Source organism: Mandrillus leucophaeus, unplaced genomic scaffold, assembly GCF_000951045.1.
Source record: "Mandrillus leucophaeus isolate KB7577 unplaced genomic scaffold, Mleu.le_1.0 Scaffold194, whole genome shotgun sequence".
In the NCBI taxonomy this organism is placed as follows: domain Eukaryota; kingdom Metazoa; phylum Chordata; class Mammalia; order Primates; family Cercopithecidae; genus Mandrillus; species Mandrillus leucophaeus.
In genome coordinates, this window is record NW_012101965.1 from 535,506 (window position 1) to 554,271 (window position 18,766).

Below are 18,766 nucleotides of genomic sequence, written 5' to 3' on the forward strand. Positions count from 1 at the left end.
GACCAGCCTGGGCAACATAGTGAGACTCCCATCTCTACAAAAAAAAAATTTTTTTAAACGTAGCCAGCACCCTAGCCTGAGTGACAGAGTGAGACCCTGTCTCAAAACAAAAAAAGAAGAAGAGAAATTAACATGTCAAAAGAACTCAAGAGTTATCTTGAGGAGGCTCCCCTGGCCAGGAACAACACAATTTCAATACCAATAAGAAAATAACCGAAATGGATTAAAACATAAGATACTTAAGTTCATGAGTTTATAATACTACGAAGAACTCAGTGATCAATTTTGGAGGATGACATAAAACCAAGCTATTGGTTAGAAAATTGGTAAATAAAATCAACATGTGTCTTTCCTGTATGAACTCTACCTCAGGGGAAAGCACCTCATTAAAGAGGGAGAGTTTCTCTTTATAGAAGTATGCTAACTAGTAAACAGAAAAGGAATGACGAGGTAGTATGTCGACATTTTGCAACCCCTAATGAAACAGCGGACCCATGCCAAGATTGTCAATGGCATCTAACAGCACACAGAAAAACCACTGGAACTCGCCAGCTTCTGAAGGAAGAACAAAACACCACCTTTAAAGTATTCTTATCAAAAAATCAAATGTGACTTTCATCAGGCCTCAAACTACCAGTTTTCAGGAAAAGGGGAGGCAGAAGGTTACAATCAGCAAAATACAGACTGTGGGAAACTCTACAGGACAAGGAAGAAAAGAAAAAGAGTGAGGGGAGAAAACCTATACATTAAAAGAAATATAGAAGTCATATTAATCAGTTGCAATTTGTGAACCTTACTGGGTCCTGAGTTAAAACAATTATTTTTAAAGTAAGCAATGAGATCATTGAGGAAAATTGATTACTGACTAGACATTTGATTATACTAAGAAATTATTTTTTCAGGCCGATAATGCAATTGTGATTAGATTTTAAAAAATAGTCCTTTATAAAAAAGTTATGTACTGGAATATTAAAGTATGAAATGACATGATGTCTACAGTTTGCTTTAAAATAAACCAGGGGGCTGGGCGTGGTGGCTTATGCCTGTAATCCTAGCACTTTGGGAGGCCGATGAGGGTGGATCACTGGTCAGGAGTTTGAAACCAGTCTGGCCAACATGGTGAAACCCCGTCTCCACTAAAAATATAAAAATTAGCTGGGTGTGGTGGCATGCGCCTGTAATCCCAACTACTTAGGAGGCTCAGAGGCAGGAGGACCTCTTGAACCTGGGAGGCGGAGGTTGCAGTGAGCTGAGATTGTGCTGCTGCACTTCAGCCTGGGGGACACAGCGAGACTCCATCTAAAAAGCAACAAAACAAATAATAATAACCCAGGGTATATAGGGTGGTTACAACTTCGAGAAAATAGATGAAATAATATGAACCATGAGCTGATAATTATTAAAAATGGGTGCTGACTATACCGGGGTCCCTTATATTGTTTGTATATGTGTTAGGCCCTTCTTGTGTTGCTATAAAGAAATACCCCAGACTGGGTATTTTTTTTTTTTTTCTGTTTGGTTTGAGACACAGTCTCACCCTGTTGCCCATGCTAGAGTGCAATGGTGTGATCTCAGCTCACTACAACCTCCGCCTCCCAGATTCAAGGATTCTCCTGTCTCAGCTTCCACAGTAGCTGGGATTTCAGGCATGCGCCACCACACCTGGCTGATTTTTTGTTTCTTTAGTAGAGACGGGGTTTAACCATGGTGGCCAGGCTGGTCTTGAACTCCTGACCTCGTGATCTGCCCACCTCGGCCTCCCAAAGTGCTGGGATTACAGGTGTGAGCCACTGCACCTGGCTGGGACTGGGTAGTTTATAAAGAGGAGAGCTTTAATTGGCTCATGGTTCTGCAGGCTTTACAGGAAGCATGGTGCTGGCATCTGCTTGGTTTCTTAGGAGGCCTCAGGAAGCTTCCAATCATGGTGGAAGGTGAAGGGAAAGCAGGCACGTCACATGAAGAAAGCAGGAGCAAGAGAATCAGACAGTGGGGGAGTTGGGGGAGGGTGCCATACACTTTTAAATGACCGGATCTCTCAGACGCTCACTATCATGAAGACAGCACCAAACCATGAGGGATCTGCCCCCATGACCCAAACACCTCCCTCCAGATCTCACCTTCAGTATTGGGGATTACAATTCATTATGAGATTTGGGTGGGAACTAATACCCAAACTTGATCAGTATAGTTTGGTTTTCTTTTTATTTGAGATGGAGTGTCTGTTGCCTGAGCTGGAGTGCAATGATGTGATCTCAGCTCACTGCAACCTCTGCCTCCCAGGTTCAAGAGGTTCTCCTGCCTCAGCCTCCCAAATTACAGACAACTGCCAACACACCCAGCTGTGTTTTGTATTTTTAGTAGAGTCAGGGTTTCACCATGTTGGCCAGGCTGGTCTTAAACTCTTGACCTCAAGTGATCCTCCTGCCTCAGCCTCCCAACGCGCTGGGATTTCAGGTATGAGCCATCGTGCCTGGCCTATATCATTATAGTTTTCATTAAACTTGAATTTTCCCAAAATAAAGAAAAAATAATTTCTAGCAAACAATCTACCTTGCTGTTGGTTTTCTCTAGTAATTCTTAGTGACTGGTATGTATGTAGGGGAGAAATTTAAAAGTTCAGGTATTCAGACTAGGATTTTGGAAGATGAATGTGATAAAAATCTTGAGTAAGGGAGCTGAGAGAATTGGAATGTGAATTACTAACATGGCAGGCCATGGCCCCTAAATGGGGTGATCAGGCAAGTTAAGTACCAAGGAAAGGGCTGATTGACAGGGAGCAGAGGAGCCCGTGGACTGGAAGGTCAGTGAGTAGAACAGCGATCAAGATGGGGATAGCTGAACAGGCAATCTGGGAGAAGAGGGAATGCTTCCATCAGTGACTTTGGATTAACTGTAATGCATTTATTGTGGGAGTCGTTGATTAAGGCAGGGGGAGAAAAATTCATTTTGGGTGATAAGACCAACTGGGTGTCCAGAGTGTGAAGTGGGTTTTCCTCATGAATGCCAGTGTCACACAGACTAATGACTGAGTTTGGGATATAAACGAAATGAAGAACCATGTGCTGAAGTCTTCAGAGGACGGGAGAGCAAAACTGGATATGGCTAAAGCAATAAGGAGAGTGACTGAAGTTTCTTTGAAAAAAAAAATTCTGGATAATTGGTCTAATCGGATCCATGTATAGTCATACGAATGCACAGGAGTGTAAAAAGAAGGCTGTATATGGTGGTGGATCATTGGATTATTGGTGATGGCTATTTCCCTCTTTTTACTTATCTATATTTTCTTTTCTTTTCTTTTCTTTGTTTCTTTTTTCTTTTTTTTGTTTAGATGGAGTCCTGTTCTGTCGCCCAGGCTGGAGTGCAGTGGCATGATCTCAGCTCACTGCGACCTCTGCCTTATGGGTTCAAGCGATTCTCCTGCCTCAGCCTCCCTAGCAGCTAGGATGACAAGTGTCCCCCACCACACCTGGCTAATATTTTTGTATTTTTAGTAGAAACATGGTTTCACCATGTTGGCCAGCCTGGTCTCAAACTCCTGACCTCAAGTGATCCACCTGCCTCAGCCTCCCAAAGTGTTGGGGTTACAGGCGTGAGCCACTGTGCCCGGCACTATCTGTATTTTCTAATGCTTCTACAAAAGCCTAGTATTGGTGTTGAGCAGGCAAAGAAGAACCAAGGCTCTCACACATCCTGTCCCCTCTAGATAGAACAGTCACTCTCTAAGTCTTTGCTTGTCTGACTCCTACCCGTCCTTCAGACTCCAGTGTAAATATCCCATCCTCAGGGCAGCTTTCCCTGACCCTCTGGCCTAGGTGAGGTCCCATTACTTTTCCTTTGTCACTTCTCACAGTCATAGCTGCTACTTTGTTATGTCAGGCTGGCCAGGCTGGTCTTGGATCATGGGAAATGTCGCATAATGCATGCACACAAACATATTGTTGTTATGTAATTGCAGTTTGACTTCCTATGTGTTCATAATAACTTAGGGCCAATGAGGTGATGTGGTTCTGGGGGGTGGAGCCAGAAATACTGGAACCAGTAGAGTGGGTTAGAGTCCTGTGGCTGGTGAAAACTATTTTGACAACAACGCAGGCAACCAGATCAGGTGATGATAGTGGAGTTTTAGAGTGACATGTCTGGGGTACAGCCAGGATCTCCCCATCTCCTCAACAACCATTCCTGCTGCCCAAACACGTCCCTTTAGGAGGCTGACTGACACTCATTGAGCACTCCTGCTTAATGCCATCTCACAACCTTTGCTGAAACCTGTGTCCTTACACTTGATGTGCATTACCGTGTAATCTAAGCGCTGTTTTATGTTTTTATTCTTGCTGACCCAGTCCTTTTTCAGACTCCACCATTTATTTATTTATTTATTTATTTATTTTTAAGACAGGGTCTCTGACTCTGTTGCCCAGGCTGGAGTGTAATGGTATATTCTCAGTTCACTGCAACCTCCACCTCCCAGGCTCAAGCAATTCCCCTGCATCAGCCTTCTAAGTAGCTGGGACTACAGGCACACACCATAGCACCCAGCTAATTTTTGTATTTTTCAGTAGAGACAGGTTTTCACTATGTTGCCCAGGCTGGTCTCGAACTCCTAAGCTCAAGTGATCCACTGGCCTCCGTCCCTAAGTGCTAAGATAACAGGTGTGAGCCATTGCACCCGGCCTCCTTCACCATGTAATGTCTGTCTCCACTACTGTCTTGTTCACTGCTCTGTCCCTGGCAACTGGCAGAGTGCTTGCAGCATGGCTGGGGCTACATAAATGTGTATAAATTAAAATAAGAATTGAAAAAAGAATAAACGTTGAAAAATAGAAAAAGAAAATCACTGCTTATAATAGTTTCCTGTTGCTGCTCTAACAAATTTGTAAACAAAGCTACCACAAATGTAGTGGCTTAAAGCAACAGACTGATCTTAGGGTTCTGGAGGTCAGATGTCTCAAGTCACTTTCTCTGGGCTACAGTCAGTCCCAGTGCCTTTTCCTGCTCCTGGCAGCTGCCTGCCTTCCTTGTCTCATGGCCTTTTCCTCCATCTTCAAAACCAGCAGTGGAGCCTTTTCGGCCTCCCCATCAAAGGGCTAGAAGCTTTGATGTCTGGCTGCTTCCAGGGTTCACCCTTTTTCTATCTTAGTTTTATTCTACTAGAATATAAACTGCAGTGGGCAGGCCCTTTTCCACTCTGCTCACTGTTGAGTCCCATGCACTCAGAACTGTGCTTGCCCCATGGTAGGTACTCAGTCAATATTTGTTCAATGCTAAATGAAGAAACTAGCTTTTGTCATGCTTCATTTACTTACCCTTCTGTTGGTGAAATAACCCCAATTTCTATTCGGCAGTGCACATGATTCCAAAGAAGCTGACACCACAGCTTTGAAAAGCATATGATCAAGGTATAGGCCAATCCCCTGGCCACAGCAAGTGGCCAGAAATGGGCATGGGCCTAAACGAGTCTGATCAGAGTAAAGCCCAAACAAATGGTTTTTTTCGTCTGGACACATCTGAGGGAATGGAAGGAGAAAGCCATGGCTACAGAGGCAGAACAGGCACAGGAAGAAACAAGCCATTGGCTTCACTACGGAAGCACTGCAAGAAGCTTCAGCTGCAGGAAGACCCATATCTGGAGTTTTCAATGATGTGAGAATAAAGTATGTCCTTCATTATTCACGTCAAGTTTTGGGCTGCCTACAGTGAAACACACTCTAAAGCCAGTAAGTAGCATCACAAGTGCAAAATGAAAAAGGCACCCACAGAACTGGAACAAATCATTTTGTTTCATTGCACTGAGACTAGAAGGGTCGAGACAGTTCATGTGATCTGTGTTCCTGACTCCAAGGAGGAGTAGAATCAAGAGATGGAAGAAGCCTTGGGGCTTTCAGGTCACCCACCCCTGTGTCTGACCCTTGGCTACACCAGATCACCTGAGGAACTTTGTAAAAACAGCTTCCTCCACCCCATTCCATTGTGTTGAGCCAGAATCTCTAGGGGTGAGGCTCATTATCTGTTTTACAAACTCCAAGTGATTCTGAGGGACCATCCCTTCTCAACAGCTATGAACTTCCCATTGGTAGAAGGAAGCATCATAGCAGATCCTAATGCTAATGTCGACGTCAAATTCAAAGCACTGAACGTATGTATCATGGTCTTAGAAGTATGTATAACTCATTTCTGAATCACTTTATTGAAGTCCCAAATTAATTAAATACTTAGACTATGCATGAGAGTCTGAAGGCCTTTCTCCTGTGTGTAAAAGGAATCTATTTCACTGCTAAAAGGTTTTTGTTTTCCCCTTCATGGTTCTCAGATAAAATTTAGAGAGTTGAGATGACCAGAGAAGTGACTACTAGATAAATGGACTGTTATGGACCATTCTCAACCTATTTTTCTTCCTTTCACTGTAAACAATGGCAGCTTCAGATTTAGCAAATTCAAGGAATCAGTGATGTCATCAAGGATTTCTTAGATTTTCACTTTGCCATCTTCAACCGTTTTCTTTGGTCCTTAGGCTTGTCCCAAAAATAGTTCTCAAATAACTAACTGCGGTGAGCATTGGTCTTCACACAATAGTGACCACAGCTAGCAGGACGGAAGAGAAGATATTCATCCTCAAATCTTGTTTAAGTTTCTTTCAGCAAGAAGACTGTCCACCCTTACGTCTCCTTGGGCAGAATTAATATCTACATGCCCTTTCCTAAAGCAGACACCAACCAGGGGAGGCAGTGATCATGATAAATTTAGTCCAACCCTGACCCACCCTTGGTAGGGTGGGGTTACTTACCAGCCACCCCTGAAGCATAGAATGCCTGGGGGGAAAAATCAGAGTTTCTGTCAGGAAGAAGGAGAGGAATGTGGAATGACTTGGCTGGGCCAGTAATCAACAGTGTCTAACCCTGTAAGCAGGAATTGAAGAAAGACAAGGGGAAAGATTTCTGCAGCCACCTTGACTTAAATAATGAAAACTTGAATGATGCAAAGTATTAGTAATGTCCTATATTCTAATGCTTGGATTTTTTTTTTTTTTTTCATGAAGTCTTGCTCTGTAGCCCAGGCTGGAGTGCAATGGTGAGATCTCAGTTCACTGCAACCTCCACCTCCCAGATTCAAGCAATTCTCCTGCCTCAGCCTCCCGAGTAGCTGGGATTAGAGGTGCCCGCCACCACGCCCAGCTAATTTTTTTTTAATTAAAACTTGGAATATTTTGAAAAACTCCTTCCTCCTAGAGAGCTACCAAATGAAAATTTTTTTCTGATTAGCTTTTTGTCATTTTTGGAATTAGGAGTGCTTTAGATATCTGAATTCATTCAACAAGCATTTATTGAGTGGCTGCTATATGCCTGGTATGGCTCTAAGTGCTAGAGATGAAAAGAATCACCAAAGTCTTTGCTGTCATGGAGCCCTCATTCTAGTGGGATAGGCAGACAGCAAAGAAACAAGTCCTGCATGTCACATAGTGTCAGGTGGTGTCAAGCGGTAGACAGAGAAGCTCAACATGAGAAAGGGAGAGAGAGCAGCTCCACACACTCACAAAATGGGAGTGAGAACTTCAAGCCAGTGGATGTTGTCTAATATAGGCCAGTAACCTTCCCTCCATCCATCCAATCAAAGAGCTTTGCTTTTTGCTTTTTCCTTTTAAAACTCAATGATTTTCTTTTTCTTTTCTTTTTTTTTTTTTTTAAGCATCATTCACCTCTAAAAACCATCCCAATTGCAAATGCTAATATTTCATGCGGTTGTCCTTAACCAGCCCACGTGTGTAGGAGGGCAGGAACATATGCAGAATACTGGGCGAAGGGGAAGGAAGTCAAGATGACTTGAATTGACTTGCCTTGGATATTTAGAAAACAGTCGTTTTAGATACAAGTGTACACTTACACTTTGAGTACTCCCCTCTCCTCTCTGACAAAGATTCTCTGCTTGACCAAACTTTAGTCAAGCTTCTGAAACTTCCCTTTGACCCCCCTGTGCACTTCCTTATAAAATTCTGTTTTAGTAAAGAGCCCTGTTAAGTCAGTTTAGGAAGAACCCCCACCCTGGATATCTTATCAGGTTCCTCATCCTCCACCCTCCCCCAGGTGTTGTCTGAGCACCCTGGCCTGTCTTCAGCAAGAGTCCTATTGGGTCAGTGTATTCAGATTCCTGCTTACCCCTGATGTTTCCTTGAGTAATTTTCCATCCACTGAGCCCCAGCCTGCTCCTTGCCTATCCGTTCCCACTTGTCCATGCTGCATCTGAAGTTGAGCCCAATCTCTCTCCCCTGACGCCATGCAGCAGTCCCTATAGCTATCTACTATCTCCATGGTTCTCAATAATGTCTGCTTTACTGTCTTCATCAAGTTTCATTCCATGTTTTTTTTCTTTAACATCTTCACCATCTCCACACAGAAATATTCTCCTTTTAAATGGACATTCAGTAACTGAGAGTGATGTGGCTGTTCTATATTTAAAATTAACCTAGGAGTATGTTGTCTCTGAAAAACTGTGCACCAGATTGCCTCACAGATCACAGCTGAGACAGACGTCCTCAAGTGAGCCCTCGCAGGTTGCATAGGAAGAATGGAAGTGGGAGTCGGGGCTGTTTTCTCTTAATACACCTTGGTAGATACATGTTTCTGCCGTCCAACCCCATTTCAAGTCTGCTCTGATGGAGAAAAGTGACGAGAGCGAATCCTTCATGGGCTGTTTGTTATCTCTCACACACACACACAAACACACACATACACACCTGGATCAATGCATTCCCCCTCTAGGGAATGCAGTTGCGTGGATACTGCCCCACCCACCGAGGAAAGCTGCAAGTTTGAGCAGCTCCGGCTCTGGAACCAAAGGCTTTTGTTTAAGGAATTACCAGGCACTAAGCAGAGGCAATTCAAAACCGGTTAAACCAGTGTGGCAAGGAGACTGATTCAGACTCCTCATAGGTTTCTCCAAGTGTAACAGACACAAGCAACCCAGTTTCCTTTAAGGAGTCACAGGAAAGGTCAACCTAGTCAAGTGGTAGGGGAAAGACATCACTGGAAACCATTAGTCATGTGGGTGACACGGGGCCATACCGTACTGAGGAAAAGCCACAATTGAGATATAAAGTTGCTGGGCATGAAAGACAAGCAGAGAAGGCTTCCCAGGAGAAGGGACATTTTAGTTGTGGCAAGGAGAATTTGCCAGAAGGATGGTTTAAGAAGCTGAACCTTTAAATAAATGTCTTAAATATAATAAAATTCCACTTAGGAAATCATCTTAAAACTTAACAATAGGGAATATTTATTAGGACAGGAAAGAAAACTCTAAGATATTTGAATATATCTCATAGAGATTAAGAATTTTTTTAAAGACAGTTGTGATAACAGTTCCCACCAATATTGCAATACCCTGTTTATAGCTGAATTAAAACAAAAATTATTTGGAAATTATAAAACAAAACATCTAAAACAATGGTCTCTTTACTTTGAAAGAAAGGTATTGCACAAATATAGCCTAGCTTACATATAAAGATTTCAAGCATTTAAATTATGCTAATGTATTTCATTTATTAACAAGCTTATTTACAGTTATTGGGTAGGCAAGACTACAGGAATAAATGATTCAAAAGAAATGTTTAATAATTAAAAAGTGATTGTACTACCATTGGACCTAGCAATTCCATTCCTATATGTATAGCTAAGAGAAATAAAAACATCCCTATGCAAAAACTTGGACACAGATGTTCATAGCAGCATTATTTATAATAATTATTGTAAATAAAGATGGGGAACAGTCCATATGTCCATCAACTGATGAGTGGATAAATAAAATATGGCATATCCATACAATGGGATAATATTTGGCAATAAAAAGGAAAGAAGTACTGATACATACTACAAAATGGAGGAACCTTGAGAACACTATAATATGTGAAAGAAGCCAGTCACAAAAGACCACATACTGTCTAATTCCATTTATACGAAAAGTCCAGAATAGGCAAATTTATAGAGACAGAAAGTAGATTCTTGTTTGCCCAGATCTAGAGGGATGGAGATGAGAAGTTACTGTTAATGGGTAGGGGGGTTCTTTGTGGGGTGATGAAATGGTCTAAACATGTGGTTATGATCATGGAATTTCATGGAACTGTGAAATACAGTCTGCTCTCTGAAGAAATGCTACTGCTATCCAAAAAAACCCAAAAAAAAGAAAAAAAAAACGCTTTCACTGAACAGGTTAGTTTTATATTTTTGTCTCAGAAAAAAGAATTCAGTTACCAGACAAAGGATGCAATTTCCAGTGACAAAATGTCAGGCCTAAATTAAGCTGCTTCAAAATATACCACAAGATCTCTAATGACCTCCAGTGGTCACGACTAAAATTGCCTGGTTTATGATACCTGAGCCTAGAACACGACGCACAAAGTGGTTATAAATGTGACGTCTGGTCTGTTATTTTCTTATCTTGAAAGCTGCAAAGTTGGAGTAAAAGGAAACATAGCCAATGACTATCATAAAATGTCTCTTCCCCCTGATATTTCAACATTGACTGAAGGGCCTGTTTATCCGTGCCCTGTCTTTGCAGCCTCTTTCAACAGAGCCAGAAAGACGCCTGTCTCCTTCCAGTGACTCCACTGAGAGAGTCCATTAACAATCTGCTTTGCACCCACAGATGCAGGAGTAGCCGACACATGAGAAGGAGAGAAAAAATGACTGATCAAAAGAGACTGGCAGGAAAACACGTAAGAAAGAACAAGAGGCAAGTGCTCCACCTAAAATACGCCAATTTGGTCATGCACAACTCTCAGATACTTTTGCGGGCTATCTAAGACATCCGAAGGTTACCCTCTCCTGCAGCCTCATCACCAAGTTCTAGTGAAAGTACCTAACATCAAATGATGCCATACTTAGAGTTTTTCTAAACAAACATTAGTAAATAAGCCCAAACAACTTCACACAGTCTCCTCTGTAGGCCTGATGAAGTCCCAGCTCTCTCTCCTCTGGGTAAAAGGTTCATTCGAAAGGACAGTGTTTCAGAAACAGTATTCTATTATTTTTACCCTCATTGTTGGCCTCGGGCTACCAGAAATCCTCCAGACTAACATAAGGCCATTTATTTGGCATTGAAGGCTGGAAAAGCATCCTGCCACACACCTGCTACCAGCCTGGCTGGATTCTTCAGCCACACCCAGGCAAGCTGGAGGGCTCTCTAGAATATTTCGGTCAGTCCACACATATCTTGAATACCTTTAACTTCACAAAAGAGAATCCATTTCTAACATTCGTCTGGCTAGTTAACAAGCCACAGGTTGTTTTGAGAATAATGCCTGATATTTGCTATGCTAATTAGTAAAGTATCTGATAACTCAGGTATTTTGACCTTCCAAACTAGAGCTGGCTAATGACTCCTAGGGTATTCATTCCTGACCAGAACATGAGCTGACCCTGGGCATAACTTCAACTCACAGATGTCACACTGTCTGTGCTGAGTGTTTTAAAGTAAATTACAGACATAACATGAGGGAAGGGGAAGAAAAAGAAAGAGAACCCTCTTGGCAATCCTTGACTAGGGCTGTATAAGTCTTGCCCAGATTCCTAAATGTTTCAACCACTGTCACTTGTCATATATTTTTTAGATCCATCCATTCATTTAATGATTTTGCCTACCTATGTCCCAGACATCCATTTGCAATATATTGTCTGTCTGATGGTTCCAAGGAAAATGTAATATGCTAAGAGAATGTTAAAAATTCACTGACTGAAGCCATTGTGTTTTTGCCAACATGAAACAGTCCCACCATAGTATGAAAGCGTTAAATCCCCCCACGGCTCCACTTTAGCCTCAAGGAGAAAAGGAGAAAGCAGGCACTGGAAGAGTCTGTTTATAAATCTTAAAATATCAATTGCCTGGTTTTTTTTCCCTCTAGGAACAAAACATCTCTTAAGGGTTATATAAACATTTATATATGGTTTTCTTTAAGAATCAATGTTAATTACATCATTAGGCTACACTTACCTTAACTGTGATTTAGTGCATCTTAAAAAAATTGCGAATAAGAATTCTTGACGTTGCTTGTTAGTCCAGAGGTCAAACCAATGACTTATAAGAGCCACTCTTTCCTGAAAGAGCTATAAGGGGGAGGGGAGGAAGTGGCATTTTGCTGTACAGTTCAATGTTTTTAATTGCTAAGCAATCTTTAGACAATCTACCAGCAACCTCACTGCTAATATTTGCAGAGTGCATTACAGTTCACACAGCGCTTTCACATATAGAGAGAAAGGTCTCGCCTTTCAGGTTAAACTTTTTACCCAGGGATACTGACAGGCCCAGACTTGTTGGGTGGGCTGATGGGAAGGACTGGCAGGGATGTAATTATAGAGGGGCCCAAGAAGGGCCTCTGGAAAACAAACAGGTAATGATTCCTGGATCTTGTTTCTACCTAGGCTAATGTGACAGAGTCCATACGTTTCATCTTGAAAACATATACGGGCTACACTCATTTAATTGTGAGAACAGGACCATTTGAGGTAGGTATAACTTCACTAACTCACAACCCTGGATCTTCATAGCACCCACCAAGATGAAAGTAAGTATCACTTAATAGCCAACAGAGACATGTCTCTAGGGAAGATATACATTAAGGACCAGAATCCCCCAAACCTGGGTTTCGGTCCAGCTTTGCTCAGATAGAGATAACAAACTCACTATTCTTATCATAGGTCAGGCTTTAGCCCCAGCCTGGTCTAGTCTCCTTTCCCGGTGAATGAGGCTGAACTCACAGGAGCACCCGTGAGAGCTCTGAGCACTCAGTTCGCCTTCTCTATTGCCAGAGCCACCATAAGCCATTAAATCACGACTTCCTGAATTACCTTAAAATAGGAGAGGCATCCCCAGGCCACATGGAACCATCCAATTGGCACAGGAGGGGAGAGAGGATTACAGAAATACACAGGAACACATGCATGAACACTCCCAGCCTCCACCACCAAAAGCACCTTCTCATATCCTCCCCTGTCTCCAGCAACTGTGTGTCCTGGAGGTCTCTATTTTGTCCCTGGAGGTACTGAGTGGAAAGGGAGGCCATCTGGAGCCTCCCTTAAGGTAGGAGATGGGGACAGGCGTGAGAAGAGACTGTCTTTGGGACAAAGCTAAGTTTATTTTTGTTTAAACTGAATCAAAAGCTAAATTCTTTAGAGAGTTTTTCTTTAAAAATATGGCAACATGAGACCCAATATATCACAGTAAAATTAACCCTATGAATTAAACTTATTCTACTTTAAAGTATGTAACTTACCTGTCTATTTAATGACTTGTTGCTAAAAGGTGTCCAGGCACTAAATCTTGTGTGGAAGCTCTCCATTTCCGGAGTTCTCCAGGAAGAATCCTCAGCTGACGTCTCAGCAAATTTTCTTCCACTTCTGGAAACTACAGGTTTATTTCAATAGGTGTGCAATTAAGATCACCTAGAAATATCCAATATGTTAGTGTCCTTATAGGAATTATATAATAGTAGAAATTCACATATAACATATAGACAGAATTATAACAATTCATGTGTATACATGTGTATATATACAATTCATCTGTGTATACGATAAGCCATACAAATATACACAAAAATCCCATGAACTTCAAATCATTGCAATTATTCTATTCTTACCTACTGTCACCCAAATCGGAATTTAAACAAAAGTTGTTTTTTACTTTGCTGGGAAAATGGGAAGCACTGAAAAGGTTTCAGGAAATGATACTTAGAAACTGACATGATTCATCAGTCAAGGAGGTTGACTTTTTCTTTACCTGGAAAATAAGAATTTGTTACTTTGTTAATTTTTTTTTTTTTTTTTTTTTTTAGATAGAGTCTCGCTCTGCTGTCCAGGCTGGAGTGCAGTGGAGCGATCTTGGCTAACTACAACCTCCGCCTCCTGGGTTCAATCCATTCTCCTGGCTCAGCCTCCGGAGTAGCTGGGATTACAGGTGCGCACCACCATGCCTGGCTAATTTTTGTATTTTTAATAGAGACAAGGTTTCACCATGTTGGCCAGGCTGGTCTCGAACTCACGGACCTCAGATGATCTGCCCGCCTCGGCCCCTCAAAGTGCTGGGATTACAGGTGTGAGCCACTGCATCTATCCAAAAGTAAGAATTTGAAGTACTAGAAGATGATATTCCACCTGCCCATTTTTCAGGACAGAGGTCAAAGAGAATATAAAGAAAAACAAAATAGGCTATTGTATTATTTATTGCTGCATGGCAAATTACTCCCAAAATTTTCAGCTTAAAACAACAAACACTTATTTCAAAGCTTCTGTGGTTCAAGAATCCAGACACAGTTTAGCGGGATACTGTCTTAGTCTAACAGGGCTCCCACAACAACCTGCCATAGACTGGGTGACTTGCACAACAGAAATTTATTTTCTCATAGTTCTAGGGGCTATAATTCCAAGATTAAGATGCCAGTAGAGTTGGTTTGAGGAGGCTTCTCTTCCTGGCTTGTAGGCAGCTGTCTTCTCACCGTGTCCTCACGTGGCCTTTCTTCCATGTACATGCAGAAACAGAGATCTCTGGTGCTGCTGCTTCTCCTTCTCCTTCTCCTTCTCCTTCTCCTTCTCCTTCTCCTTCTCCTTCTCCTTCTCCTCCTCCTCCTCCTCCTCCTCCTTCCTCCTTCCTCCTTCTTCTGCTTCTCCTTTTCCTTCTTTTGAGACAGTGTCTTGCTTCTGTTGCTCAGACTGGAGTGCAGTGGTGCAATCATAGCTCACTGAGCTGGGCGCGGTGGTTCACGCCTGTAATCCCAGCACTTTGGGAGGCTGAGGTGGGTGGATCACTTGAGGCCAGGAGTTTGAGACCAGCCTTGCCAACATGATGAAACCCCGTCTCCACTAAAAATACAAAAATTAGCCAGGCATAGTGGCACACACCTGTAATCCCAGCTAATCCCAGCTACTTGGGAGGCTGAGGCAGGAGAATCACTTGAACCTGGAGGCAGCGGTTGCTGTGAGCCATGATTGCACCACTGCACTCCAGCCCTGGGTGACAGCGAGACTCTATCTCAAAAATAAAAAATAAAAAATAAAAAATAAAAATCATAACTTTCTGTAACTTTAAACTTTTGGGCTCAAGGGTTCTTCCCACCTCAGCTTCCCTAAACACTGGGATTACAGATGCGAGCTGCACCTGGTCTCTTCTTATAAGGACATCAGTCCTGTCAGATTAAAGCCCCATGACCTTGTTTAACCTTTATTCCTTATAGGCACTATCTGCAAATACAATAATGATCGGGGTGAAGACTTCAACATATGAATTTGTGGGGAAAGGGGATACATTTCAGTTCATAACCAGTACCTCTGTGTCAAGGGCTCTTATAAGGCTACAGTCGAGGTGTTTGCAGGGACTGCAGTATCACTGAAGGCCCTGAAGCTCATTCATGTGGTTGTTGGTAGGATTCCATTCCTCATGCTCTGTTGGACTGAAGACTGCAGTGCTCACCAGCTGTTGGCTGGAGGCCTCCCTTGCCTTCCTTGCTACATGGTTCTCTCCATAGGGCATCTCCCATGGTAGCAGGCTTCCATCACAGTGAGCAAATGAAAAAGCAAGAGAGGGCACACCAGAGGGAAGCCACAGTCTCTTTGTAACCTAACCTCAGAAGGGACATCCTGTCACTTTCACTATATACTATTGGTTAAAAGCAAGTCACCAGGTCCAGGCCACACTCAAGGGGAGAGGATTAGATGACAGCATGAATAGTAATATAGCCTATCATAGTTTACCCTTTGGGTCAGTTCCTTTCCTTTCCCATATGCAGAACACACATTTTTAAGGAAAACAACCCCAAAGTTCCATCTCATCAATATTTTTAGCACAGAGCTCATGAGCTAAGAACAATTCACAAGGGTCTCTCTATAGATACAGGTATAGCTCCCTTTGATCTAAATACCTTTGAACTAAAAAGATAAGTTATCTGGTCCTTGCCTCTGTAAATAATATACATCATGGTAGAACAAGGAAAGGATAACTGCAATAGATAGTCCCATTCTTAAAGAAGGATAACATATGAAAGGATTCATAGCAATCCTGAAATGCAGCTACGGAAGACTGGGGTCCAGTGATCATTTTGTCTCCAACAATCACATTCTCTTTTAGACCGTGCCAGTGATTCCCTTGACAATGTCAACTTCTCAAAATTATCCCAAATTATGTATTTGATTCTAAGCAGTGCTATGTGCCACAATTATTTAGAGACATGTTTTTTTCTCTCTCTCTCACTGTAGATATTTTGAGCCTATCAGGCTTCCTTAGAAAAAGCCAAACCCTACGTCTTCCTTCCTTGAGATGTTTTTCCAACTCAAAGTATTGGCTGGGTACCACCTTGTTCCATTCAGAGATCCTAACAATGGTGTGACAACCATACTTTTGACTGGTCCTTACCAATTGGCATAGTTTTCAGCATCATTTATTGCTCAAAGGTCTTCTCAGTTTTTTCTTTACTAGTTGAAGATGTGAATCAGTTATTCCTTCCAACTGTGCAAATCCCTGAGTTTTGAGACTCTCTCTGAATTATTTTGTATTCCTGCTTGCAAACCAGCCAAATATTTTCTGAGCTCCTCTATCTCTTCTAGTACTTTGGCAAATGTGGCCTATAGTAATAAACTCATTCTAATAGCATTCATTTTCTACCTCTTTGCATACAGTACAAACTTATTAGGTATATAATATGCCCTTTAATCTATTCCAGGCTATAGTTTTACAACTTTTTCCCACTGCATCATATGGATTGCCATCTTTTCAGGTCTTCCACAACAATTTCATGCTGTCAGACTAGAATGCCACATAATATAGAATGTGTTGCTGTTGTTACGGCAACATCCTACTTCTGGAACCAATTTCTGTATCTACCAAACATTCAAGGAAGAAATTACAGTTACACAAAATCTTCCAGAGAACAGAAAAAGTGGGAATGATTCCCAAGTTCTTTGATGAAGTTGGTATAACCTTTATATAATCTTAACACCAAAACCCAAGGACTTTACAAGAAAGAAATATTACAAGCATATTACCATAAATATAGATGCATAAATCCTACCAAAAATTAGAACACCAAACTTAGTAGTATATAAAAAAGATCATATATCACCAGCACGTTGGATTTATGTAAATTTTGTTTGACATTACAAAATCAATGTACTTCTCATTATGAACAAAAGAAAAAAAGAGAGAAAATTATATGATAATCTCAGTATATACAAAAAGTTTTCTTTTTGTTTGTTTGGAAAGGGTCTTGCTCTGTTGCCCAGGCTGGAGTGCAGTAGCTTGATCTTAGCTCATTGCGGCCTTAACCTCCCGGACTCATGCAAGCCTCCCACCTCAGCCTCAGCTGGGACCACAGGCATGTACCACCATGCCTTGGCCTCCCAAAGTGCTGGGATTACAGGTATGAGCCCCGCAGCTGGCCCAAAAAGTGTTTCTGATAAACCTCAATATCCATTCATGACAAAAAGATCTCAGTAAACCAGGACTAGAAGGGAATTTCCTAATCTGAATAAGGGCAAATACAATAACCTATAGCAGACATGACACTAATGGTAAAATGATAAAACTTTCTCTCTGTTCACTACCACTGTCTTTATTTAACATTATTCTGGAGGGTCTTTCCAATGTGATAAACCAATAAAATAAAATAAAATAAAATGTTTAATAATTTAAAAGGAAAAAATAGGCCAGGCGCGGTGGCTCATGCCTGTAATCCCAGCACTTTGGGAGGCCAAGGCAGTGGATCACTTGAGGCCAGGAGTTTGAGACCAGCCTGGCCAACATAGCAAAACCCCATCTCTACTAAAAATACAAAAAGTAGCTGGGCGTGGTGGTGCATGCCTGTAGTCCAGCTACTCGGGAGGCTGAGGCAGGAGAATTGCTTTAACCTGGGAGGCAGAGGTTGCAGTGAGTTGAGATTGCGCCACTGCGCTCCAGCCTGTGTGATGAGGTGAGACACTGTCTCAAAAAAAAAAAAAAAGGAAAAAATTAAATTGTCGTTATGTATTACAAACACAATTATTCATAATTATATGTAGAAAATATTAAAGAATCTACAGATAAATTCACAAGCTTGGCAAGGTTGCTGCACACTAGGCTTACATACAGAAATCAATTGTTTTTCTGTATGCTAACAACATTTAATAAGCAACAACATATCATTTATAACAGCATTTAAAAATCCAATATAGGCAGAGGCAGGAGGATTGCTTGAGTCTGAGTGTTTGAGACTAGCCTGTGCAACATAGCAAGACCATGTGTCTACAAAATTTTTTAAAGAAAATTAGCCAGGAATGGTGGTGCATGCCTGTAGTCCCACCTACTCTGGAGGCTAAGGTGGGAGGATCGCTTGAGTCCTGGGAGGTTGAAGTTTTACTGAGCTGTTATCTTATCCCTGCACTCCAGCCTGGGCAACTGAATGAGACCCTGTCTCCAAAACAAAAACAAAAACAAAATCCAATATAAATCAAGGTAGGACAAGTATTCCACATAGAATACTAAAAATTTTATCCAGACAAAATTTTTCAAGACCTAAAGAAGAGTATACATCTGTGAAGATACTTATTCTTCTAAATTAATCTATTACTCAATACGGTCTCATGAAAACCCAGCAAGTATGGGGTGTGTGTGTGTGACAAACTGATTATAAAATGTGTATGAAAATGCAAAGGGTCAAGACTAGCAAAGACAACTTTAAAAAGAACAAAGTGGTTGGACTTACTCTACTTGATATCAGGACTTATTATAAAGCTAGTATAAATAACAGCATGAGATATTGGCG

The 18,766-nt window shown here is 41.7% G+C and overlaps 1 protein-coding gene across 2 annotated transcripts in view; it reads right to left on the reverse strand.

Moving 5' to 3' along the window:
- The window catches only part of ECT2L (epithelial cell transforming 2 like), a 112,317-nt gene that overhangs the window by 81,725 nt on the left and 11,826 nt on the right, over positions 1–18,766 (reverse strand). Inside the window, exons 2-4 of one of the 2 annotated variants that reach the window (XM_011978412.1) lie at positions 13,619–13,758; positions 13,253–13,421; positions 11,974–12,086 (exon numbers count right to left, since the gene is read on the reverse strand). In XM_011978412.1, coding sequence (XP_011833802.1) covers positions 11,974–12,086; positions 13,253–13,318 — 179 coding nt within the window. In that variant the 5' untranslated portion in view covers positions 13,319–13,421; positions 13,619–13,758. The remainder of the gene's footprint in view (positions 1–11,973; positions 12,087–13,252; positions 13,422–13,618; positions 13,759–18,766) is intronic. The other variant, XM_011978411.1, reaches the window with a different exon arrangement.